Source organism: Onychostruthus taczanowskii, unplaced genomic scaffold (genome assembly GCF_017590055.1).
Source record: "Onychostruthus taczanowskii isolate IOZ18803 unplaced genomic scaffold, ASM1759005v1 scaffold140, whole genome shotgun sequence".
Lineage (NCBI taxonomy): Eukaryota > Metazoa > Chordata > Aves > Passeriformes > Passeridae > Onychostruthus > Onychostruthus taczanowskii.
In genome coordinates, this window is record NW_024498574.1 from 1,035,533 (window position 1) to 1,062,739 (window position 27,207).

The 27,207-nt window shown below is 35.6% G+C and overlaps 1 protein-coding gene across 1 annotated transcript in view; it reads left to right on the top strand.

The window, feature by feature from the left end:
* RASA1 (RAS p21 protein activator 1) overlaps nt 1–27,207 on the top strand; it is a 47,332-nt gene that overhangs the window by 8,165 nt on the left and 11,960 nt on the right. The window contains exons 2-15 of the mRNA XM_041398109.1: nt 1,153–1,302; nt 2,575–2,710; nt 3,463–3,533; nt 6,339–6,456; nt 7,325–7,356; nt 9,671–9,723; nt 10,351–10,501; nt 13,346–13,424; nt 16,383–16,503; nt 18,575–18,731; nt 20,334–20,421; nt 22,501–22,578; nt 23,732–23,889; nt 24,177–24,253. Coding sequence (XP_041254043.1) covers nt 1,153–1,302; nt 2,575–2,710; nt 3,463–3,533; nt 6,339–6,456; nt 7,325–7,356; nt 9,671–9,723; nt 10,351–10,501; nt 13,346–13,424; nt 16,383–16,503; nt 18,575–18,731; nt 20,334–20,421; nt 22,501–22,578; nt 23,732–23,889; nt 24,177–24,253 — 1,469 coding nt within the window. The remainder of the gene's footprint in view (nt 1–1,152; nt 1,303–2,574; nt 2,711–3,462; nt 3,534–6,338; nt 6,457–7,324; nt 7,357–9,670; nt 9,724–10,350; nt 10,502–13,345; nt 13,425–16,382; nt 16,504–18,574; nt 18,732–20,333; nt 20,422–22,500; nt 22,579–23,731; nt 23,890–24,176; nt 24,254–27,207) is intronic.

Below are 27,207 nucleotides of genomic sequence, written 5' to 3' on the forward strand. Positions count from 1 at the left end.
GTTCTGATAAAAGCTCTCAAAGCTTTTGTTTCCATTTTGTAGAAAAAAAATTGCTTTTGTTCAGATTTTATCAACAGCTCAGCTTTTAATTTTGTTTTCAATTTTCTGAAGCTGTATGCTGTGCAGTATTTTATATTTTTGCATATATTAGTTCAAGAGATCATTTACATATCTTTTAAATTGCATGTTTGTGAATCTTACAAAACAGTCTGTGAACTGTTAGAACTAAATGGTATGTGATCTGAAGTGGTGAAGGATTTTCGTTGTCTAAAACACTGGCTGTTTTAAAGCTGACAGTTTCTGAACGTGAAAATTAAAGGTTTAATCAAGGAAAATTAGGTGGAGGAGCTAATGAATTATGGCAGTGTATAGCTCCAGAGCATGGTGTGGCTTGGCGAAGGTAATGAGAGCAATGGCTGTCTTTGAAAACTGCTCTCCCATCACTACTTTCTTGGAAAAAAAAAGTTATTCTTGATCATTTGAAGTAGAACAAGTGTTCTGACAAAGGCTGTCTAAATAAACTGAGATAGGTGATTGAATGCTTGAATGGCAGCAGTAGATTAAAGATTTCTTTTGTCATATTTTGCAATCTGTGATTTGCCGTGTATCGGCACTCACTTTTGATTGAGAGAGTGCACATTGTGATTAGGAAAGGTGATTTTGGGGCTGGATGGTGGCCTGGTGACTGCTGTCCAGTTCTTTACTGGCTTTGCTGCAGCAGCATCTCTGTCACCTGAGGAACAGTCTGATAGAATTCACTTCTCCATTTGTGTTTTTGAAATACTGAGCCTGAACTGACACCTTTGTAGGCTTAAAATACAATAGTCTTCCAAGTCAGGTCAGTCACCTCAATTTCAGTTTTTTTAAAGTAAACAAATTAGGGAAGAGAATAAAACAATGATATGTGTAGAGCCTCTGCCTCTTAAGGTTGTTCCTTGGGAAAAGTAAGTTATCTGAAAAACTTTGCTGTGTTAAAAATGCTGTTTATTGGAAAAAAGTAAGCTAGGAGGTTGAAATTGTAACAATGTGATAGACCAAGTTTTGCAGTTACATGGGTTTTGGCTGAAAGATTTTCTTTCTTTCATGGGTCTGTTTTGTGGAAGTAAACTAAACCCTTAAGTTCTAAGGGCACCCATTGTAACTTTTTTTCAGGTGGTATCATGGAAAACTTGACAGAACAATTGCAGAAGAACGTCTTCGACAAGCAGGAAAACCTGGAAGTTACCTTATTCGAGAGAGTGATCGGAGACCAGGTTCATTTGTGCTTTCATTCCTTAGTAAAACAAATGTCAATCATTTTAGGTGAGAATTAAGTGTTTTATTTTGAATACTGTGATCTCTCTACTTTTTGTTGCAGAGCACAAAGTGAACAATTATTGTATTATAAAGCAGTGTTTTTGACTCTTAATGCTTTCATTGTACAGCTTTTTACTTGGTTTGATTGTTTTAAAACATGCTACTTTAAAATCACTTTGTAGGGTGAAGAACCAAAGTGTGAGGAAACCAAAAATATCTGGATAGAGAAGCTTGCCTAAAGTGGTTTGAGTAGATTTAAAGCACCATGCAGGTTTCATTAGTCAGTGAAGGAGATTGCTTTGTGTGTGTGTTCCATAATAATCATTGTAGTTAGCGCAGTTGAAGTGCTAGCATATCTGTTTGCTTTTTTAATTTTGAGGGAAAAAACCCCACCCAAAACAAACACCCCCCCGCCAACCCAAACAAAAAAGCCCTACAACAAACAAAAAGAAGCCACAAAAAATCCCAAAGCAAAAACCACCAATAGATTATATGTTTACTAATTGAAAGATTTGTGGGAAACAGCTTTCAGCATATGTCCTGAGCATTGTTTTTTGACTCCTGTTGCACTGCTGTATGCTTATGAGCTTGGACTTAATATCTGAAGATTCATCTTAGTATGCATTTTGCATGACATCTTGGGAGAAACAGCTTAATTCAAATTATGCATTAACTACTGAAATGGTTGTGTGAGCTTTTTCCCATTAGATATCAGATTTTTAATTGAGTTTCAGGAGATACTTTGATTATTCCAAAATAATTTCTTAACTTTTAATATGGATGCTAAACTAACTGTAACAAAATGACTAATTTTTGATGGTGTTTGTTTTCTATATTGTATAGTTTTGAAGTGTAGTAACTTTTTGTTAAAGTACTTTGCTACTTTATGCCTGTTATAAAAGGTGTATGTTGTGCATGATACAAGTAATAATGCTGTTGTGTAGTAGTGCATTGTTTCAGTTTTCCAGGATGTTCACGCTTAATTTTTTTTTTTAAATTTCATTTAGTTCTGACGGATGTACTGTCTTTTGCTGTGAATCAGCTCTTTCTTTAGATAAAAAACTTGGTGGCTCATAAAATATATGTATTAATAGTTTTGATAAAATATTCGTTAGGTTTATTTACATGTTTACAGTGAGACTGTAATGCTGCATTTTGCTGGCTGAACATAGGCACTGTTTTAAGAGTTAAACATGATCCTAATCTCCTTTTCTTCAAAAACAACTGGTAGCAAAAATTTTTTCTAATGTCAAGCTTCTGGGTTTTTTTTATTGACAGGATTATTGCTATGTGTGGAGACTATTACATTGGTGGGCGTCGCTTTGCTTCACTCTCCGACCTGATTGGTTATTACAGTCATGTGTCCTGCTTGCTGAAAGGGGAAAAGCTCTTATTTCCAGTAGCACCTCCAGAGGCAAGTAAAAAAAAATTCCTGAAGACAGACTTACTAAAATATTTGTAACTTTAATCACTATTCAAAATTTTCTTTGGGAAAAAAAATTTAGAAAGTTTCCTGTTGTTTTGCATAGGCATACGTGGAACTATAGGAAGTATGAAAATGCATTTTTATGATACAAAGTTATGATGAAAAGGAATTTGCTATTTAATAAAAATACATAAGAAGGAGGATAGAGGTATTGCAGTCATTGCACAATATAGTAACATCATTTTAAGCAGACAGAGAAAAGCAAGACTATACTGAGTTCTTGTAATAAGGAGCTCTGTTGCAGTGTAGCCTTCACTGTTCTGTCACATTTTGGCTATCTAACAATAGTTACAAAATGCATCCTGAATTAACCTGAAATAAGGTTTCTTTCACATGCCCATCCTTAAAACAAAAACAGTAATTAAAATGAAAAAAAAACCACTGCAAAATATCTCCTGTAACAAAACCCAAAACCTGAATAAAGATGTTTCTGAATGTTAAAATTCTGGACATTACTTTTGCTCTAAGTGAAAAAAAATTAAAGTAAGTGCTCTTAGTCAACAAATTACACGTTTCTAGCTGACAGTGGTTTTGAGCTTTGGAAATATAAAACTGGCAAGGCAGATATAAGTGGTGTTCTTTGCCTCAGGATAGCATAAGGCTGGAGAGAAAGACTCTACAATATAGAATATGCAGTGCAGAGTATAGAGAAAAAACCATTGCTCTTTTTTAAACTGTAGCCTGTGGAAGACAGAAGGAGAGTTCGAGCAATTCTGCCTTACACCAAAGTGCCAGAAACTGATGAAATAAGGTATGTTGAGTAGTAGCTTTGAAATTCTCAAGAGTATTGGTAAATAGCAATAATTTAGGTAGGTGTTTGTATGCAAGTATTTTCCAGTTCTATATTAAACTTGACGTAGTTAGTTTAACAGATGATATCTCTCTATTCTTTGGTTGGAAATACGAATAAGACATTTTGTTCTTAGTATGCTTGTTTGTATTAATTGAACAGGAGGTACATAAAGGTACATAGAATTAAAATTCATAATGTTATGATTTTGAAATATTTTTTATAAAGCCCTAGGTTTTTACCAAAAGGATAAATTTATGTGTCAAAGAATTCTGTATGGAAATGCCTTATCTGAGTGTGTGGAAGAAATGAGCTAGGCTTTTTTCTCAACTGCCACAGAACTATTAAGATGTGTAGCTAATGGAAACAATTCAGATCACTAGAAAGAGAAAGTGGGCCTTGGCTACTTACAAATTTAAGAATGGAAGAAGTGAGTTTCAATAGAAGAGCATTTTCTGTTTACTTGGGAGTGATACTGCTTTCTTGAGATAATTTTTTTATCTCAAGATGAAAAAACAGGAGGATTTGAAAGTGATTTGTGGTGATTTCTAATCTCTCTAGTGAGACAGATTTCATAAGCTGATGTAATACACCAGTTGAATTGGGAATTTTCTTAGGTTTAAGATTATTATCTTAAAATGTAGGAAAAGTATGAGAGCTTTATATCCTCATTTGGATGGAAATTTATTCCAAGACTCACAGTCCAGTCTGATCCTTTAAAGGATGATAGGAGGATATTTGTTTTTGTAATTATGTGTTTTAGTAAGGTGATAGACTGGGAAGGGGCTCTCTAATGGCACATTGCAACTAAGGCCTCCTGCTCTGTGAGGGAACAACCACAAAAAAAAGAATCCTTTATGTGCCTTATTGCTCCTATCAGCTTAAGAGAAAATAGCATTTTATTGTTTGCTGTCATAACAAAAATTATAGGCAATTAAACCTTTTCTTCCTCTTTTAAGATAGAGCTGAAATGCAGAGTTGGTATTTGTGTTTTGAGGTCTACATGGTTAAAATAGTTTTGTTCGTGGTATAACTGAGACCAGAGTTCTCAGGTTTGTTCTAGATTGAATTAATATGCTTTTGAAGAAATTATGTATTTCAGAAAATAGTAAATATGTTTAAGTTTGAAGTATTACTGAGTTAATTTCAACATGTCTTCCATGCAGTAACTATTCAGTTTTGGAGGGTGCTCTTGTTGTCTGTCATCTCTTAAAGCTGAATAGCAATTGAATTTATTCTTTGTTTTTCGATAGTGGTTTGTTGTGTTTTGTTTTTTCTGTTAGCCTACTTCAAATGAGAGCTGTGCCATAGACATTTGCTATGAAATTTTGAATTGAAATGGTAATTAATGAGCTTCTCTATTTATTGTTTTTCCTGTACCTTGATGCATCATGAAACATGATCAAAAATTTTGTGCTGCAGTGAGAGGTTTTCATGTGACCTGAGTTTGTGTTCTTAACATTTAAGGAATAACTTAGACTAGTCTTCCAGAAATGAAAACTCGCTTAGACCAGGTGCTGGGTCCTGCACTTTGGCCGTAATAAACCCTCTGCAGAGCTAGAAAGCTGCCCAATGGAAATGGACCTGGGCGTCCTGGTCAGCAGCTGGCTGAAGATGAGGTAGCTGTGTCCAGGTGGCCAAGAGAGTCAACGGCATCCTGACTTGGATCAGCAGTGGTGTAGCCACTAGGGCTAAGAAAGTGATTCTTTCCCTTTGCTCAACACTGGTGAGGCCACACCTTGAGTACTATGTCCAGTTCTGGGCCATGCAACTCAGGAAGGATGTTGAGGTCCTGGAGTGTGTCCACAGAAGGGTAATGGAACTGGTAAAGTGTCTGGAGTACAAGTCCTGTTAGGAGCAGCGGCAGGGCCTCAGCCTGGAGGAGTCTCAAGGGAGATCTCATTGCTCTCTACAACGCCCTAAAAGAAGCATGTAGCCAGGTAGGGTTCAGTCTGTTCTTCCAGAGGGAAGAACAGTGACAGGATGGGAGGACATAATCTGAAATTGCCCTTTAGTCTACAGAGTGGCTTTAGGTTAGGGGAAAATTTTTTACAGAAAGGGTGATTAGACACTGAAATACTGCCCATGGAGGTGGGGGAATCAGTGTCTCGGAAGGTGTTTACGGAAAGACTGGATGTTGCACTTAGTGCCATTGTCATTTGGTACTTGGTAGTAGGTTGGACTCAATCACCTCAGAGGTAATTTCCAAACTTTTGATTCTGTGATTCTTTGCTTTTGAATGTTAATGCTTCTTACACTTGTACCTAATTGCATGGTGTCTCTGGTAACTGCTCTGTATTCTCTTTGCATCACTTGTCTTCATATATGAGAACATAATGAATAGGTATTCCACAATTTACATTATGCAAGGTAATATTTCAATGAAAGGAATATTGTTTTCTTATAGACTGCTAAGGTTTATTTTACTTGTGTGCCATATTTGATCTCTCCTGATAAAAGAACAATATTACTGAATTTTAATATTGCTGTGTCATTTTTGTTTTATACATTAGCACACTTTGAAGTTGACAGCACTGAAGTATATATTAGATACTAAACATAAATCAAAAGTATGAAAACTTGTATATAGTAGCCACTTAACTGTGATGAAAAATACACAAGTGCTTGGAATATCAGTTCCTGCATTTTTTACAAATAGGTTTTCTCAAATATTTTATGGCAATTTTACTCAAGAATTCATTGTGTTAATTAAACTTTATATTATGATTGTATCTCTGATTTAAATCTTGCTATAACCCTCTTCAGTTTCCTTAAAGGAGACATGTTTATTGTCCATAATGAATTGGAAGATGGCTGGATGTGGGTTACAAACCTACGGACAGATGAACAAGGTCTTATTGTGGAGGATCTGGTAGAAGAAGTGGTAAGTAATTTTTGTATTCAGATTTCTTAAATGAATGGGATTTTTTAATAAAATAATACTGAACAAAAACTAGTGACATTTTATTTGCCTGTTTTCTAATTATGTACTTTTCTGAAGCTACTAAATTCATCTAGTAGTTCTAAAGAACTAAAACCTTTAAGCATAGTTTGTTATCAAAAAGTGTTTATTCATATGTTGTCCAAAGATAAGTGCAAATGAAGGGTACTGTAAATTTACTAGGCATTTCCCTAAAATCTGCTGTCCTGGTGAAGAATCATTAAATTGCATTTCATTCTTGCGATTGCTGTGAAATGTTCACTAACTCAACAGAATGTAATTTTGCATTGTGGTAGGTCTTTATTCTAGGATAAAATTTGGGTTAAAAATATATTGGTGAGAAGAAAAAAAGGAAAAAAATGTATTTTTTGTAATATCTTCTTACACACTATGTATGTTTTGCTAATAGCAATGTTACTTGAGATGCTTCTCATAAATGACCTGTGTCAGGATGTGAATAGCTAAACTGAAGAGGCAGTACTAGACTGTTGATATGTAGACTGATAGGTCAGTGGTAATTTAATGTTAGGAAGGCTGAGAAGGTTGAAACTTTCTAAAAAGTTACCACCTCTAAAGGACTTGGATCGTGAATGAAGTAATCATCAGAAATAACATTTTTGCTGAATTTTCACCTAATGAATGAAGAAGAAAACTTTTCATAGAGCTGCAGTAAGCCCTTTAGGTAAAAAATGCCTCAGATTTCTAAATACAATTTTTTTTTTTCTACAGAAGGTCTTAACTTACAAAATGTTTTTTTTTTTTAATGAAGTTGTACTGTTGTCATTCACTTGATATGTTAATTTTCTCATAGGGAAGAGAAGAAGATCCCCATGAAGGCAAAATGTAAGGATTTTTGTTTTGTTTTCTGAAAGCAATCGTAACTGTTTGTCAAGTTCCACTCTGAGATTTCTAAGTTTTTGAGAAAGTGACCAAAGAGATTTATTTTTTAATTTCAAGACTTCTTTATATACTAGCTGCTGCAGATGCAGGGATCATTAACGTGAAAAAGTCCTGTAATAGGTGTTTCTGTTGTTAATGGATATTGCAGTGCTGAAATCTTAGATGAGGCCATGTATGATCACTTTCAGCCAAAATATGCACAACGAAGTGTTTCTTGAACACAGTTGCCTTGGAGATAACAACCCTAAATACTGTACCAAAGTGCTATTAGAACAGTGTCTCCTGTTTGCCTCATGGGTGAGAGCACAGATCTTCTGGAGAGTAGGAGTGCTCTGCAGAGGAATCTGGAGAAGCTGGGTCAGTAAGGCCAATGATATGATATCTCACAAGGCCAAGTGATGGTTTCTGCCCATGGTTCATAACAACCCCTGCAGTGCTGCAGGCTGGGGCAGTGGCTGGAAAGCTGCTCAGCAGAAAGGATCTGAGGTTCTGGTCAACAGTGGCTGAACATTAGCCAGTGTGGGCCCAGGGACCCAGAAAGCCAATGGCATCCTGGCTTGAATCAGCAATAGTGTGGCCAGCAGCACCAGGGCAGTAACTGTCCTGCTGTAATCAGGATTGGTGAGGCCACACCTTGAGTTCTAGGTTCAGTTTTGGGCTCTCATGGCAAGAAAGATACTGAGGTGCTTCAGTGAGTCCAGAGAAGGGAAACAGAGCCATGGAAGGGTCTGGAGCACAAGTCTGATGAGAAGCAGTTAAGGGAGCTGGTGGGGCTCAGCTTGAAGAAAACAAGGCTCAGGGAGAATCTCATTGCTTTCTATAGATGCCAGAAAGGAGGTTGTAGCTAGAAGAGGTCTCTTCTCCCACCCAGGTAGCAAGTTATAGGACAAGACGAAGCTTGCTCAAGTTGCACCGAGGGAGGGTTAGATTGGATATTAGGGAAGGTGCCTTCACTGAATGGGTTGTCAAGCCCTGGAACAGGCTGCCCAGGGCAGTGGTAGAATTACCATCTCTTGAGGGATTTAGAAGGTGTGTAGATGTGGCACTTGGGGAAATGGGTTTAGTGATTCCTTGGCAGTGCTTTGTTAAGGATTCGACATGATGGTCTTAAAGGTATTTTCCAGTGCAAAGGATTCTGTGTTCCTGCAGTTCTGTGATTCTTTTAGCACTTAAAGTTTGAAGAAAAAGTCACAGGACTGTAAGTTTCCCTCTATTTGCTTAAATACTTTAAAAATTTTAAAAATTTCAACTTAGAATCAGCTGTATGTTGATATGTCAGTCTGTTAATAGGTTACATTCACAGGTGAAGATGAGTGGCAGATAGTTGTGAAAAATGTCTAGTGCCTTGATGACTTATCTGGTGTCCTCATTTGTTTGTCATATTTGTGCTTGCTGGTTTTTTGCTGTTTCCCACTTTCCAAGAGGCTCGGGGCAGAAGGAGGCATTTCAGTGGTCTGTTTGGTTTACTGTGTCCTGCTAGTCAGTTTGGCAGTACGGATGTCTTCAAATGTGGAAATTTCATATTTGGAAAGTAGCTTGTAGGGGATGTGTGGAGTTTTGATTCTGTCTTTCAGCTGTTGTTTACCTTTCAGAGGAATCCATATTAATACCTGAAGGTAATACAGAAAGAAAGCCAGAAACTGGGGTATATTCTTATAAAAGCACCGTATCTTCAGCTTTCCTTTAAATACAGATTATTACGTTGTAGCATGTCAGGCTTTTCTCAATAGTGGTATCATGCCAAAACTAGGCAGAGGCTGTGAACTTTGTGGGGTACTACTCTGACACAAGACTCTGGGAAAGTACAAGGTGTGAGATCAAAGCAGTTTATATTCATTAATCTAACAAAGCTCGGTTTTGTTTCTACAGCTCTGGCAAATTTGAGTTTGAGGTTTTCTGTGTATAACTTCTTGTTTGAGCTTCAGATTTCATGATTCTAGTACACTGCTGTATGACTTCAAATAATGCCTGTGAAATTGGACAATTCATATCAATCTCTAAACTCGCTTGTATTTGAACATCAGCTCCAAGTGTTTTATTGAAAAGAATTTACTTATATACCTATTAGTGTTAGTCTTTTCATGTTGTAGGGAGGAGAGAGTCATTAAGTAGCATAGACATTGATTGTCTCATCTAAATATATTGGGTCTTTTTAAATAAAGATTAATTCATAGGTGCCAGAACCTTGGATGTCAGCACAACCAAAAAAGAGAACTGGTAGTCTTGCTTTCTAATTTTTCTCTTCATCTTTGTTAAGATGGTTCCATGGGAAGATCTCCAAACAAGAAGCTTACAATTTGCTGATGACAGGTATGTGTCTTTCTGATGTGAAATACAGTGATAGGGAAATGGCACAAAGTGATCCTGTTAATAGGATCACGAAACTATGGCAAAACTTCCTTTTATGTCTAAACATAAATGAGTGTTTTAGATTCTCCAATCTCTCTGTATGCTACCTCAGTAGAATAGTACATTGGAAGAAAACTTTCATGGCTATCAGCACTGAGTATGTTCTCAAGTAAAGTTAATCTAATTATTTTTGATTTAATTAATTTTTAAGTTGTTATATGTGGAACCAATTATTTCACTTTCATAAAGCAAGTGTTTCTTTACATGAAGAGTACTTCTGACCCATATTGTTTAATACCTTACTTTAAATACTGGCGCGGAGATTTGAAAATGATATCAAACTTTTTTTTGTATGATGTTTTAAAGAGATGGCGAAGATGTGGCTAGGTTGCAGGCTACAGCTGAACCATATTTCATTAATTTTGGTGGTTTAGTACTAGTTCTTGTAGTTTGAGATCACTACTGGAGTTTACCTCTATAGGGTTTGTATTTCTTCAAGTGTGCTGTTCTTTCTAGTTTATGTAGAAATAGATTTCATAAGGGTTTACATATATCACTAAGAAGAATAACACTGTTATGTCTTTTCAGTTGGTCAGGTGTGCAGTTTTCTTGTGAGGCCTTCAGATAATACCCCTGGTGATTATTCACTTTATTTCCGGACCAGTGAAAATATTCAGCGTTTTAAAATATGTCCAACATCAAACAATCAGTTTATGATGGGAGGCAGATACTATAATAGGTGAGTTCTTGTGGCAGAAGGAATTATGCATATTTTGTGCTTGCATGACTTGCTCCTGATAATTATTTACTACTATGATTTTAAGACTGTAGTTTCCTTTATATTAAATATTTTCTCTAATTTCCGTAGTAGTTACTTCTAACTGAGTAGATTCTTACAGTTAAAATAGCCTAAGTGTAACTTGTTTCTCTTGGAGTATTTGTGCTTGTTCTGCCAACCAGTTGCTTCATTCTGTAAATTGTGGTTTGAATGGATCATTTGGATCCATAAATTCTGTATCTGTAATTAAGAGATTACTCTATTTGAAGCAGCTTGGAAGCTTCTACATGCGTTCTTGTCTGTTTGAAAAGGGGAAAATAAAAATGCTAATTTTATCTGTGACAATCTAATAGAGTTCTCAAATAATAGAAATGGGTATTTACAAGAAAGGGGAAAAATGCCTTCATTGTTGGAAAAAGTTACTAAATTACATTGAAATATATGCATGGTACTTGGAGCAGAAATACAGATCAGTTCATTTAGAGTGAACAAACTTAGGATGCATTTAGAGTTGTTGTTATCTGGAAGACTTTTCAGTAGTGAAAACTAACCTGCCTCCTTAAACAGAGGTCATTGCCTGCCTTAAAAAAAATCAGCATTTTTCCAGTCCTGCTCACCTAGAACCAGGGCATTCTTACCCCAGTTGAGAATTTCTCTCACTTCTGAGTGAGTAGAGATTCAGCAGCTGGTGTGTCTGAGAAAATGTCACAGTCTCCTCACTAAGTTCAGTGGACTTTTTCATATGACTTCACTCACATGATGCTGTGAGGCTAAATAATTGGATCCTTATGAACCTAGGCCCATTTCACACCCAGGCTGCTTGAATACCTTCTTCATTGGTCAGTCTGGCCTCCAGCCATCCTCACTGAAAACTAGGCTAGCTGCAGGGTCAGCCTTTCATGAAGGTAAATGCCGATTTCTAGTTGCGTGGCTTAGGAGGAGGAGATAGGCCAGGAGCCCCCCACCCTTGGTGATATCAAATTAATAACTTAGAGGAACTCTTATTAGTCTGAAATGGGTTTGTAGCATTAAATAATACACTTTCAGAAAGATAGTACCTTGTTATTGCTTCAGATTACATTATAATACAATGCTGGATTCACTTGGTATGTAGATTACATTTGTCTGAAAGAGATTCTGTGCAGCCGAACAGAAAACAAGATTTTAAAGTTAAGCAGCAATAAATTATGACAAAGTGCTTTAAGAATTTATTTTAGTATTTTGTTACATAGTTTTCCAGAGATCTTCCTTAGTTTCAAAGAAAATCTTTGTTTTTGTTATATGTTTGGGAGAATTATCACTATACTCTTAAGGTGATATTCAGTTTAAATTTCTGTGTGTGTAAGGTTGGTAAATTTGCTGGAAGTTCAAACATATAGTGAAGAATGCAGCCCTTAGGGACTCCATCAAGGCTTGGAGTCCTAGTCTAAATGTTACTTGAACTACAGAAGGAGTTTTTAAATACTACTGAATTTATTCTTTGTCCTGTGGTACAAAATCATAGAGATTTTGCAGGCACCTGTTCCTTACATTATGGAACTCCTGATAGCATTTTTAATTAAGGAAACAAATGGTGCGGTGAAGGTCAAGATATTAGTGATTTGATGAGTGAGAAAATTCATGTAATGCTGTTTGATTGATTAGAAAATGTTGGTAGTAGCTATTCAACCTGTGAAATGCAATGACTGAGGCATTGTTTTTTGTAGTGTGACACAGCTGAAATTCTTATGCAGAAAACAGCACATGTAAACAGTATCTCAGTAAAAATTGAAATTAATTACTTGATTTCATTAAAACTGCAAGAAATACTAATCTCCTTTTACATATCTGAAAAATAAAAGTGCTCATGGGAAGGTAATTTTATCAAGTTTGTCTAGTTCATAGCTTCAGAATGAAATAGAAAAGCCAACGTAGATACCTTGATATTGTTTTATTTAGAAGGTTTTGAGATGTTTTTACAGTATCAGCTATTGTTCCAGTGTTGCACTCATGCCTTATTTGTATCTTTGCACACACAGCTGAGTATGCATTAACTGAGAAGTCACACTGAGTATATTTTCATCTATTTAATTACTTAGCTCTTTTTCTAGATGGATATTTGCATGTAAATGATTAATTTCTGTTGATGACCCTGTTGCTGTGCTTAATTACAGTGTGAATTTCAGTAGTGCAAAAATAAATTAGAGCAACTTAAATGTCTTGAATGTCAGCTTGTATCTGTTACTTCTTCTCTCCTGAGCCTTCCAAGTGCAATTGCAGTCTGAATCTGATGACTACGAATGCATCCCTGCAGAGGAGTGCTGCTGACATGAGTATTTAAAAGGATAGCTCAGTGATGTCCAGTTGTAATGTGTATAAGCCTCCTACCAACCTTTTCTGTTTTCTATTCCTGTCCTCATAGAAGGAGATTGCACTTCACTCAGAGTATGTCCCGTTCCACTTAGCTAATTACTCTAGGACTTGGAAAATTATTGCCAGTGAAATAGCAGTTTTTCAGCCTGGTTTGAAAGTGGGTAATGCACATGTACTACCTGAATGTAGTGCAGTATCCTCATTTGACATTTTAAGCAAGTCATTAAAATATTTTGCAAAGTTTAGGATTAATACATTCTGAATACAGTTTTGTGATCTTTCTTGACTTCAGTAAATCCTCATTCCTTTCAAATAAGGTTATGATGATTAACACTTGATTTTATTAAAACTTTGAGGGAACGGTTTCTGTGGTTTTATGGAAAAGTAGATTCTCAAACAGTGGGAAAATTTAATGTGTTTAACGTTTTGATATTCTTTTTCTTATTGGAACAGTATTGCTGACATCATTGAGCACTACAGAAAAGAACAGATTGTTGAAGGATATTACTTAAAAGATCCTGTTCCAGTGCAGGTAGGATTTAATCTCTGAGCCTTTGATGTTGAAGTCACAGACTGAATCACTATCAAATCAATTTATGAACTAAATTACAGCAGAGATACCAGTGGTAAACAGCAGCATCTCCAGTAGTCAGTCATGCACAGTTTCAGTGTTTTCAGCTCATCTGTTTCTTTTGTTTTATCCTCAAATACATACACTTACTGAAGACTGGCTTGTAGTCAGCAGAAAGTATGGTAAGTTCTGTCTATGCCATGAGGTGTTCGACCTCTACTCTGCTCCCCTAGCTCTGTTCCTGGGCTTATGCTTTGATTTAATCCCGTATTAAGGGGAACCTGTCTGGCCTTCTCTCTTCTGTGTCTGGGGTTTTTCTCCTGTCAAAGGAAACCTACACACACTGAAAAGCTTCAGGAGTGATTACAGGGAGTGCAAAAGCTTCAGGAGTGACTGCAGCACTTGTTCTGAAGTGTACTTACCTCATAGCAAAAATTGATTCTAAGAGATGACCAGTAATAAGCATACCACATAATTTAGCTTTTCATGAGCTTATAGCTAGTTATAAAATTTACATACCTACTCTTTTCTTTTTCTATTCCCAAGCTTTCCTCTTTCATCAAATCAGAAATTTGCTCTTCCTGTTCTCCCTAAAGAGAGTTGCAGTCAATTCATACCCCTTTGTGGCATCTTTTTTATTAATATGAGAGCATTTCTTCTCTTCACCAAGCTAAGCACACAGAAGCTGATCCTGTCTCTTTGTAATGTTTTCATAGTTGCCTTGCTGCTACCAGTTTTGGTGTGAACTTGCCTTCCTTGAACATGTACGAGAACATTTTAGAGTAGTACCATGTTATGCATAATTCCCTTTCCCTCTGGAAAGCACTTGATGAATATACATGTCATTTTCTCTGGTGGCTTGACCCTGGTAAGCTGCTACAGACCTGCACCTTTGTTTGCTCATTCCCTATTCCTATTCAATGGGGCAAAAGCAAAAAAACTCCTGGGTTGAGATAAATACTGTTTTATAAGCAAAGGAAGGGGTGATACAAAGGCAAACACTCAACGCCTGTCACAAGTAGACTAACGCCCAGGTGTTCTCTGAGACCTTCTTGTGCCCACACACTTGTTGCTGATCATGATGTTACATGACAGGGACTATCCCTCTGATAAATTTGCATCGTCTGTCCTGGTTATCTCTGCTCCCAGCATGTTGTCCAGCAAGCCATCTCACTGAGGAAGGGGGCATAGTGGGAAATGGAGAAAGGCTTGAGGCTTTCTTGAGTCTTGAGTATGCAGGTACTGATCAACAAAAGCCAGAACACTGGTGTGTTACAAATACCGTTTCAGTCACAAAACCAAAACAGCACTTTAGGGGCTGCCATGACAGAAGTTAAATCCATCCTTGTGAGACCAGTGTGTTAGCATAGCCCAGTATCACAGCCCAGTCCTCCAATGAGTGACTCAGCTGCTCACCTCTCATTTTCTGTAAGTATTGACAGGTGTAACTGCTGTGTTGCACTAAGAGGTGCATTCCTTGTTATTGCAATCTTTCCTATACTGCTAATTGCGTTGTGTCCTTGGTGCTTCCCCATGGTTTCCTGCTGTTAACTTGTGCTCAGTAATGTGGTTGTGTCAGAAAGCAAATAGGAATTCTGAGATTGCTCCTTGGAAAACTTAATTATAACTTTCTTCATTATTCCTCTTTAGTACTGGCAGTAAGTCTTCATTTTAGCTTTTCACACATGCAAAATTTACAGTTTCTGTATTAATAAAATCTGTATTGACTCATTTTCCATGTGAGAGTACTTCAGATTCTTTTAACCTAGCCAGATGCACTTGTGACTTTCTTTGAAAATTTAGTGCTCAGTGGTGCAGTTAATGTTCAGCTTCGCCTCTTCCATGTAGCACCATGCTCTGTGTTTTTAAGAGGGAAAAAGAATTCAGAAGTTTTGCATCATTTTAGAGTCTGTCTGATGGAATTCCTGTATCTGATAAGATATTTACTTAAAAGTATTTGTCACTAGATGTCTTGTTTTTTGCACTACTTGTGCACTTAATGTTAAAGACATTATCTTGATAGATTATCGTGTTATGTTATCATTTCGTAACATATGGATATAGCTTCCATTGTAGGTCCTGTAATTCCTATTAGTGTTACCAAATTATTTTTCATCTTGCTATTTCTGTTTTGATCAAAATCATAATTATTGCAGATATATGCACAGGAAGAAAAGTAGAATATTATGTAAGAACCAGTTCATACGTCTCTTTTCATTTCAGTGATGATGTCTTTACTACTTTATAGTCTTGCTTTTCTTGTTTTTTTATGGCTAAAAAACTTTTGTTCTTCAGCTTACTTAGTAAGGTCAGACCTGGCTTGGGTTTTGGTCATATTTATTATTTGCATTTCTAGATACTATCATTTTTTGTATGAATTTATCTTTTTTCTGTTTCCTGTTTCTTCCTTTCTTCTCTTGAACTGAATTCTGCTCAGTTACAACATGTGGGTTCTAGTGAGATTATTGAGGGACTGTGCCGACTTTGAGTCGGTTTTAATTACGATCTGCACCACTTTTGTTGCTTCAGAGTTTATCCATGATATCACAGGCTATGAGCTTTGGTAGTAGACAGTTAGAAGCTAGATAAATCTTCAGAGACTGGCATAAATTTTAACACAGTGAAATCACAGTGAAAGATCATGTTTTTTGTTTTTGCATGAAAAAGACTTAGTTTGTAGCAGTTGGTCTGTATTGAAAACCCTTATTTTCTTTCAGTTTGGGAAATACAGAAAGAGTCATAGTACATTTCTAGCATGTGTATTGTATGAAAAATGAATGGTTTAGTAAAACGCATGAGAGAAAAATAGTAATGAGTTAGGTAGCATTCAGTAAGATGATCCTGATTGAAACTTCATAGGATACATTTTTTAATGGCAATTTCTGAGCTTAAAGTATGTTTTTCTGACATGTTTTCTAGCACCAAGAACAAGTGCTTAATGATACAGTGGACGGAAAAGAAATCTACAATACAATTCGTCGGAAAACAAAGGATGCTTTTTATAAAAATATTGTCAAAAAAGGATATCTTCTGAAAAAAAGTGAGTTATGATTGTCTCTGTTATTTTTTAAAGTAAGAGAAAAAGCAGATAATGATCATAGAATCATACACTGTCTTAAATTGGATGGGAGTCATAAAGATCATGCTCTTTGCAGGTCTACTGAAAGCTAAACCACATGACTAAGAGCATTATCTATACACTCCTTAAACCCTTACAGGCTGTGAGCACTTCCTGCCTACCCTGTTCTAAGGACCAGCTGCCTCCTCAGTGAAGAACTTTTTCCTAAGGTCTAAACTGAAATTTCCCTGCATCAACTTTCTTCCATTTTCTCATGCCCTATTGTTGGTCACTAGAGAGCAGAGATTAGCACCTCCTAGCTGAATTTAATTAATTTACTGTTTCTAGAAAGAGCAAAATTGAAGTTGGCAAAAGTTTCTAGGAAGTGTATAAGGAGTGTGAAGGATCTTTTTCCTTAAGTAGTAGATTAATAGATCGGTGTGATACATGAAATTACATGCAGCATGAAAATTTAGGTTGGCAGTTCTGAAAAAATCAGCACAGCACAAAAAGTAGGCATCCTTGTCAAAGGTAGCATTCAAAGCATGAAATGAAATATATTTTCATGAAGTGCATGTAGTTAATGGTGAACTCACCAAGTTCTAGCTGACAGAGGTTTGAGAGAGCTAGAATAGTGTAAATCTGTACATTCACCGCAGAGAACAGCTGGTTTAATTTTGTTATTCCAAGTGAGGTTGTATGTTTTCAATCTTAAATTTAAAATGTGCAGTCTGCCATACAAAGGATATAGTGACTTCTTAGGGTTCTAACACTGACACAGCGTAACATACAATAAGCACATTAAAAGCTGACAGCTTGACTTATTTCAGTGTAACCTTCAGTATTACCCTGAAGAATTTCCATTGAACAAGTCTTTGAAGTTTTGAGGAAGCTGGTCCCTTGCCGAGTGTTATATTTCTACTTTTTGGAAAAATCAGCATTATTGGACGCAGAAAAACGGTATCAATAACAAGATTTCTGCAAATGACAAGAAGGATAAGTTACAGGTGGTAATCTGGATAGTGACCAAATGCAAGAAAGAAGGTATGAGTTTACATATAGCCTAATACAAGAGACTTTAAAAAATCCCAAACCACCCCAAACTATACCTTCTGAACAGAATAAGGGAAGCATCTCATTTGTTGAGGAGGTTTATTCTCAGAGGTGTAGAGAGATATCATGGAGTAAGGAATGAAATGGGAATGACTTGGAAAAATTAGGCTAAAAGAGGCAAATTGGAGTACTCTCTTGTAGAGAGATGCGCATAGTATATATGGACTAAATGCAATAAAATCACTCTTCCATTTAGGAGTCACCGTATAATAAATGAGTGTTACATTTGTATTTTGGAAACAATTTTGCTACTAGTTTATTGAGGCCCCAGTGGATTTATGATAATTAAAGTGTAAAATAAAGGCTGAAAGTTTTTTTTCTAAATGATACTCTGATTTAAGCATTAATTTGTTGCAGAATGCTCCTAATCCATTGTAATTCAAAGAACCTTTCTCTGCAGCAAGTGGAAACAGCCAAATTCTTACATACGATTGTGCTTGTGGGTTGATTCTGATTTAAGTTTGCATATAAAATATTTCCATTTCTGTTCTTCAGCTATATGTTTTTAGGTATTGTAATGCAGTCAATGGTCAGAGTTTAGGAGTAACTTTCTAATGTCGAGAGTCCATTTCTTAAAAAAATCTAATGAATGGGGCCCACATTGTCACTATTTGCAATCTGTGTAGATACAGGCATAAGACTGAGAGGAGCTCACTGTTGGGGCAGCTCATACGCACTTGCATAATGCTGTTGAAAGCACTGAGGATGTTTGAAGAATCTTTTGCAACTCTACCTGCATCTGTGAAGAGGATCTGGTTTTTGTCACATGTATAAAATTGAATGTGTATACTGATGTTATAACTCAAGTGTGATTATCCGTACATTGTTCTTCTTTTTGGAATTTGACAGAAGCTTTACTGCCCTCTTCTGTTTTCTTAATTTACAAAATTTACATGTTGTTTTAGACAGTATTGTAACCATTTGCTTGATTCTTGTACAGGTAAAGGAAAGAGATGGAAAAACTTGTACTTTATATTAGAGGGAAATGATGCCCAGCTTATTTATTTTGAAAGTGAAAAACGAGCCACAAAACCCAAAGGACTAATAGACCTTAGTGTGTGTTCTGTCTATGGAGTACATGACAGTTTATTTGGCAGGTAGGACATTGTTTTTTTTTTTAATCCTATTGCACTGAGAGTTAATAAGATAAAGAATTTTTGTGAATTCTAAAAGTTCTATATCATTTTTAGGTAGGTATTTGAAAGCTAACTTGATTAGAAGTCTGCTTTTCTATTGAAAAACATGTGTTTGTTTGTAGTATACTAGTTCATATAAGTAAACATCCTCAAAGATTGTTTTTGCACAATTACTATACTCAGAGTTACTTACAAATCAAATCTTACTTACTGTAATATTTAGATATTCGAAATATAGTGACCACAGGGGATGTGATTATCAGCAAGAAAGCTGAGAATCAGAAGTGTTAGATATCACTAGAAATTAAGAAGAGCATTTATGTATTTTTTCACTGGTAGTTACAAAAACAACTCCACTGGCCTATATTTTGTAGAATTTTTATTGAAGAAATAACTATATTTACTTATAAGTGATAGAAATTGTTGCTATCCTACAGATCTTAATATTTATTGAAAAATTATATATAGACAACTTCTAGTTACTTCGTGAAAAAACTAGAGACAAATGTTTAACATTAGTGGTATTTCTTGATCTGCAAGGACTGATGCTTTGCTCTGTCTGTTTGTGGGTTTTTAAAATCTTTAAAAATGTTGAAAAAAACTCCAACATCTAACTACTGGAATGAAGAGCACAGACATAGATAAAGATTATTTTTAAAAAATGCTGAAATGTTCCCTATGTAGTTGACAATTAGGCATGAAGCTTTGGTACATATTGTAATCAATAAACGTTCTGTTTCCTTCTCTTAAACAGCTTTTAAGAAACCCTGTGTTGTGGGTTGGAGCCAAGTTGGGTGCTATAGGTGGTACTTACAGATGTGTAGGAGGACATGCAGCTTAGGAAGCTAACTGTTAATGAGGAACTGCAGCTGAGACAGAGTTCCTCCTGCACTTCAAATAGCTGATAAAAAACTGTCTCTGCCGTTTCCTCAGAAATACAGTGAAGGCTGTACTTCTGCAGCATTTAAGGTTGTGGAGGTTTGTGTCACATACACTCAAATGTTTCGTGTATGATCTAGTACACATCTCACTCATCATGAGAGCTGCGGGACACTTTCAGCTAGGGGATTCCTTAGGTTAGTACTGTTTTCTGAAAGAAAAATCCTTAATGTACTATTAACTGGTTGTGAAATAATGCTGAACTTCCACTGCTTTTAAATTGTCTAGGAATAATCCTTACTGACATGTTTTGAGATGTCTGGTTTTTTTTGTCTTAGCTGTAAGCCAGCATACATGCCTGTTGACTATATAGTGGTCTAAAAACGTGTCAATGTTCTAAAGCAGGCTGCATCTAAGTTTTCTTAAAATGACACAACACATTTAAAACCAAAAGGTCATTTTTGAAGATCTGATGAATCTTGTTGGAAGTCTTCCTCTTTCCATTTGTGATGGTAACATGTAGATGAACAAACATTGATGCAATTATTCAATGCACCTTAGAGACAAACAGGAGAAATCTGTTAGTTCAGTGTAAACTTTGTTTTGACACAGATCAAGTGAAAATGTTTGTTAATATGTGAAGAGTAATTAAACTTAATTTTTTTTTTTTTTTTTTTTTTTAAGGCCAAACTGTTTTCAGATAGTAGTTCAGCACTTTAGTGAAGAACATTACATCTTTTACTTTGCAGGCGAAACTCCAGAACAAGCGCAGGTGAGAGTTTTCATTTGCTAAGTCTAAAAAAAGTAACTTTTAATCTTGTGCTGTTCAGTGATGTTGCCCTTCTGAAACAGAAAGCGGATGTATCACAAATATTTAGTGGTTATATAGCAGGTGTTAAAATGAACTGGTAGCAGATCTCTGAGCGGGAAGGTTGGTGCTGAAAATCCAGGACCTGTATTACCTATTCTTCATGGTTTTAGTTTTGACAAATTCCAGTCAGGCCCCATGCTCAGAACTTCCATTACTTCCTGTTACCTGTTTCTGGAGAACATACATGTTTTTTGACATAGTTCAATGCAGAAGAAGAAATTTAATCTCCAGGTCTTTTCCATGGTATAAAATACAGCACAGTAAGTTAGAGTTTTACTTCAGAGTAAAATAAATAAAATGCTAATGCATGTATGTATGCCCAGTGACCAAAGTGCATTGAACTGCCTTTTCCAGTTATTTGCTGTGTATATGAACTGGTAGTCATGCATTGTCTTTGGCCCTGATGATGAACAGTGTAAGGTTTTCTGGGTTTATATACTATCTTTAGTTAATAGCTCTCTTAACAGTTATGTTCAGTGATTAAGAGTTGTGGGAGAGAAGCTTACTTCTGAGAAATTAGTTTACCAGTGGATTGTATCTAAAAAGACACAGTGTTCTTGTTTAAGTTCTGCAAGTTCACAGCTCTGATGTATATGTTGCATTAGAAATTAAGCTTTGCATTTGCTGTTATTTGAATGGCATGAAATAACCATTTTAGAGCACTCATAACAGACTGTAGTCACCAGAGCATGAAGTCTATATAAATACAGTATTTTTTGTGTACTGTATATAAAGGAAAGCACAGATTTGCTTCTTAAATTAATGCCATTTGTTAAATTTGGAGACATGACATAAGAATTATGTAGTGGAATTTGTCATACAACTGTCAGTGTACTGTCTTCAAGCAGCAGTATGCTGTATCATAATTGAGAATATATAAATTAAATTCCATGCTCCTTAATTTTTGTCATATCTGTAAAATCTTCTGTTTTCTAAAAAATAAAATAATTAAGAATGTGTAGAAGATAGATTGTCCTGTTTTGTTTCCTGAACATTTGGTTTAATTTGGTTTTGAAATTGCTTAACATGCTGTTTACTGTGTTTATACGGAACACAGTTGTTTCAGGTTTCTTTATAATATGGCTTTGGCCCAGAAAAGTTTGCAAATATTTATCTTTTGAGAAAGCTCAGCTTTTTTTACTTTCTAACATTTTGTAGAAAATTAGAAACTTGGTGAGGTGTAGCTGAAAGCTTTTCCTTGGAAGGATTTGAAAGCTGAAGCCTAACTCACAATGCTAAGGATAGATGCAGTACATATTCCTGTATTTTTAAGATGTGGAAGATGCTGTGAAGAATGATTGAAGCACTGTTGTGGGAGTTTTAATGACATTGTTAAATTGTACTTTGAGAGTAGATCTTGGAGATACTGACTGAAGAGAAGACTGTTGGTCAAAACCTAAATTGTGTGCTTTGTGAGAAATGTACAGGATTTAATGGTTGGGAGACAGTAACTAGTGAATGAGGCTATAATACATCTTTCACCTTCCAAAGACAAACTGGAGAATGTTGGATATATACTCTTATGTTTCTCTGTTAATTGTTCGATTTTTGTTTGAAGTATACAGTGTTGCAACTACCATACAGGAGTACTAGAGAGAATAATCAGACCAGTTTGGCTTGTTAAATGCAATTTTCTCAGAAGCAAACAACTTTTTCTTAATTTTCTATACAATTTGCAATTTCTTGTAGTATCACTACACTGGAAAATTGGCAAAGGTCACACTGTCTATCCATTAGTAAAGCATGATAATTCTAAAAGAGAAAATGGTTCAGATTTGCAAATTATTTATGAGGTTTTGCTTAGTAACGATAATAAATTTGCTTTAATATTCAGACTTCTGTACTGTGGAATTGCAGAAGACTTAGGTTTTGCCAAGCTAAAGTGAAAATTCAGATACTTTTTGCAGATATGTCTGTTCCACTGCAAGAAGCTGTATCTGACTTGGTTTCATTACATTCTTCTGTATCCTTCTCTCTTAGGACTGGATGAAAGCTCTGCAGGTGTTCTGCAGTTTAAGAAAAACCAGTCCAGGAACATCAAATAAACGTCTGCGTCAGGTGAAGCTGATATTGTGGGTTGGAGGTGCATGTGGAGGAGTATTTTGCCTCCTCTGTGCTAAGTGATGCTAATAAGTCTCAGAATTTTTCCTTTCAACATTAGCAAATCCTGAATAAAAGTCTGAAGAAGTCAGCAGCTTTTCAAATATGCCTCACATGGGAAATTTAAAACATTCATATGACATGTCAACAAAAAATGTTATAAAAATTATATTATACACACATAAAATGCCCATTATTTACATTTTATTTGCATGTAAATACATGTTATTTAACTAATTGTATTCATTTCATGTAACAAATACATGCTGAGCCAAGTTTGTGTCTTAATTTCTCTTGGCCTCTTGAAAGTGCCATATACACCAAAATTTCTTCAGAGAGAGAGGGCAATCAGTCTTAAATAGCTATGTCTGTAATGATTGGAGAATAACAGGGAAATACTTTAAGAATTCCTGATATGATTTAATCTTAGGAACACTGAATGTAATTACTTGTTAGAGGCAGTAGAGAATGGAATAAAATGGTGAATAAAAAGTAATAAACCACAACTGTTTGGTTGTGAACATTAAAGAAGTTTGGATACTTCTGCATAAGTGAACTAAATTAGCTGAATTTACAGATGAAGTGACAGGTGCAGCTAGGAGCTTCAGTGTGCAAAAGCCAAACAAAAAGGGAATTTTCTTGAAAAAGCAAAGATAGTGTTTATCTCTATAAAAGAATACAATGTAATGTGTTGTAGAAGAGAATTTTACATAATCTGTTAGGAAAGCACCGAACAATAAACCACTGTATTTGGAATTGTTCATGGCTCTTATTCAGAGTGCCAGTTTTCCATTTCAATAAAATTTTCTGTGTATGGAAAAGTTGTTATTTGCAAATCATAATGACTCAAAAATGATTTTAAAATAAAACCCCAAGGTGCCTTAAAAACATGGGTCTGGATATTTGTTTGCAGTAGTTATTTGAGTTACTCTTACTTTGATCCTTGTGCTTCTTAAAATGTTCCAGTACCTTTGGTCCTTACTCTTCTAATAAGGAGTTTGGTATTCAGTATTCACATATTAACATTAAGCCTCTGCATAGAGGATTAAAATAATTAATTCATGTGCTTTGTATTTTAGCAACAAAAAATAAATAGTTTATTTTTTTTCAGGTCAGCAGTCTCATTTTGCATGTAGAAGAAGCTCATACACTCCCAGTAAAGCATTTTACAAACCCATATTGTAATATCTACCTGAACAGTGTCCAGGTAGCAAAAACACACATCAGGGAAGGACAGAACCCTGTGTGGTCTGAAGAATTTGTCTTTGAGTAAGTTTTAATTATCTTGAATTAGTGAATTTCACTTTTAATTTGTATTTGATTTAAGATTCTTAACATTTGTTCATAAAATGTTCATATTTTTAAAAATACTTTATATGTGCTTATACAGCAGCAACATTTCAGACAAATTCTGCATGGGTAGAATTTTCTGTAGGCATCTCTCTTTGCTAATATAAGTGGCTGATAATGATAACTTGGGGTTGAAATGAAATTAGGAAAAGCTTAAATGCCAGCCATGTATAGTATTAACTGAGGCTCTCTGTCTTTTCTCCTAGTGATCTTTCATCTGATATTAATAGATTTGAGATAAGTCTTAGTAACAAAACAAAGAAAAGTAAAGATCCAGATATATGTAAGTATTTTTCTGTAAAAGATACTCATACATTACAGCAATGGATACTTTGTGTGGTTATCATTGCTTTTGTTAAGGGTTGTCATAAGAGAATTAAGTAGGTTTTTATGTTCACCATGCTGCCTGTGTATGTTTTTGATGTCTGGTACTGGCTTTCCATTAATATTTTTACAATGAGAACTTCCACTGATTTTAGTTGTAAAATGCACTATACTCTAGTCCTGTATGTCTGACATATGCTTTGTGGTAACTACTGCTAGATAATGACTGAGCTTACCAAAAAGCAAGAGCGAAGAGAAATTTTCTTCATTAGTCTGCTCCATAAAATGTTAAGTTTCACGGAGTCTGACTATATGGAATTTCTTTTCAGGTTTTTGGTTGCTTCCAGTGAGACAGGGAAAGGTGCAATTCTTTATTAAAAAAAAAAAAATCTTGACAGTCTCTGAAGAAACCTTCCCTTTTTTTCTTTCTCTTTTATCTCAGCTGTCTTCTTCCCTTATTACCACACTTTGGCTTAAATCTGAAGTTATCTCAATATCCCTTTGAATGGGAAAAGATCTGTATTTTCTTCTCCTTGTATTAGCCAGATAGGTGCTTCTTAGGTGCTTCTTTAATGTGATTTTCTGTTCCAGCAAATGAACAGCAAGATGGTAGAATCTGTCAGCTTCTTAGAAAAGAAAGAGTTTGAAGAGTGTGAATTTGAAGCTGTTAGGTAGAAATTTTTTTTTAAGGTCAGGTCTCTTCCCACACAATACTTTTAGGTTTCCTTTTTTTGTGGGTTGTCGTCCCCCCCCCCGGCTGGTTCTTCAATGTATCTTGTTTCCTAATATATTTGTTGTGGAGCAGCTTCAGCCCTGTGCCCCCTCTTTGCTCCCTGCAGGGCAGGATGGTTCTCCCCACCCTCTTCAATTTGTTCCAAGATACCTTTTATCCATTATGTTCCAAGCTGTCTGTTCCAAGGCAGTCAGAGTATGTATAATCTAGTGCAATTGTTTTCAGTTTGCATATATTGTGTTGCTGGTCTGTAACTTACGGCAGTGCTAATTTATTGATTTTTGGTTTTCTGGGGTTTATTAAGATCTGTAGCGAAACCTTAGCCAAAGTCAGTATATACAACTCATTTTGCATGGTCTTGTAGAACCTGATTCAATTTCACTTCTCTTTCTCCTTCTCTCACTAGAAAAGTTTGTGCATAGCAGGAGGAATAAAGATACAATCTCTCTGACAGACTAAGGGGCTATAAATGCAGTTGTGAACTTGGTCTTAAATTCATTTGAGCTGGAAAATGATTATGTATCTACACCAAAGCCTTGGTTAGGAAAAGAATCTTAAAAGGGTAATTCTTGAGAGGGATACTTCAGTAGTTTCTTTGAAATTATTTTTGTAGTTTCCACCTCTCTGTCCAGATTAAGGAGATGTTGTTAGTTTTGTGCATTCAGGTGATGGAAGGCTTCCTGTTCTAGGGGCAGGATTGGCTGAATTTCTTTACAGCAGTTACCTACACTCTTACAGCATAAGCATAATCCAGCATAATTCTTTCATTTTTAGATAAAGATTACACTAAGTCAACTTAAATGAACATACTCCTCTACTTACATCCTGAGCCCTATGAAGTATGTGAAGTTCATTGGGGTAAAATGAGTTAAACCACATTTTCTCTGACATACATTGTGTTGCACTGCCAGAATAAACCTGTAACTCTTCAAAAGCAAGATAACTGGTTGCTTTCCTTAACCAACCATCTTTCCTTTCCTTTTCAGCCACAGATGTTACCTGTGGAATTCTATGAAGTGGCAGTCCTGTACAGCTGATGCTATTCATCTTGCCAGTTATTAATTGGGTTAACTCACCTTTTCTGCTTGCTTTTCCTTTCATGTAATGCAGATTAAAGGTCCAAAATGTAATTGTTGGATTCACTGCTTTGTTCTTTCATTGTAACACACAAAACCTAAATACCAAAGTAATACATGAATGAAGGCTACTTTTTCAATATTCTAAAATATTTCCTGAGTTTTCAGGTCTTTACATTGAAGTTTGTCTATTATGAATGTTCTATAGTTACTTTAGAGCTTTTTAAGCATTCCAGATAGTCAGAAATGATACTAAACAGTTCAGCATCAATTGCATCAATTATATTAACTTTTTTTTTTGCTTGTTTCTCTAACTGTAAATTGCTTAAGGACTTACTCAAATAAATACAGAATATGGCTTGAAAAATCCAAAGTCCTAGAATTTATTAGTAGACTTCCATCTGCTGCTATTGACAGTTGAATTAGTAGGTCTCGAAGGACAACACTATAAAGTGTTGAACTGGAGTGGAGATTCTGGTTTGGTTTTGCACTATGGTGGTTAATTTCAAATTAATTCATGTTGAGTAGAAGTTTCTTACTGAAAGGAGCCTAACAATTCAATGTAACATTACAAACAGGAAAAAAGTCTTACTACTTTCAAGTAATTTAATATAAATTATGATAACTATTCTGCAGTCTTTGTACAGGTATTTGGTATGATTTTTTTTAAACTCAAAGTCAAGTCATATTATTTATATTATAGCTATGAAGTGCTACAATAACCACAGAGAAAAACAAAATCATGAGTTTATTCTAGTAGTTCATTCACCATTCCTCTCACTGTGGAACATGTGCCTCATATGTCCAAGCAAATAAGCACATTGCTTAGTTGTGGAAACTGAGCTTTGATGGCAGGAAGAAGTATGCTAAGAAAGTAAATTTGTTACGGAGTGTAATGACATTCTATCCACACAGGTGATAAATAGCAGGTGATGATGGATTGTTTTTCATGCTGACTGATATAAATGCATTAACTTTCATCAGTTCATCAGCTCCAAAGAATATGAAGTAAGCAGCAGGATTGTCCTGAATGAGGCATTATACATATAATCTTCTGTTCCAGTGTTAAATTATATCCTGCTATGTATTGCAACACTGGGGCAG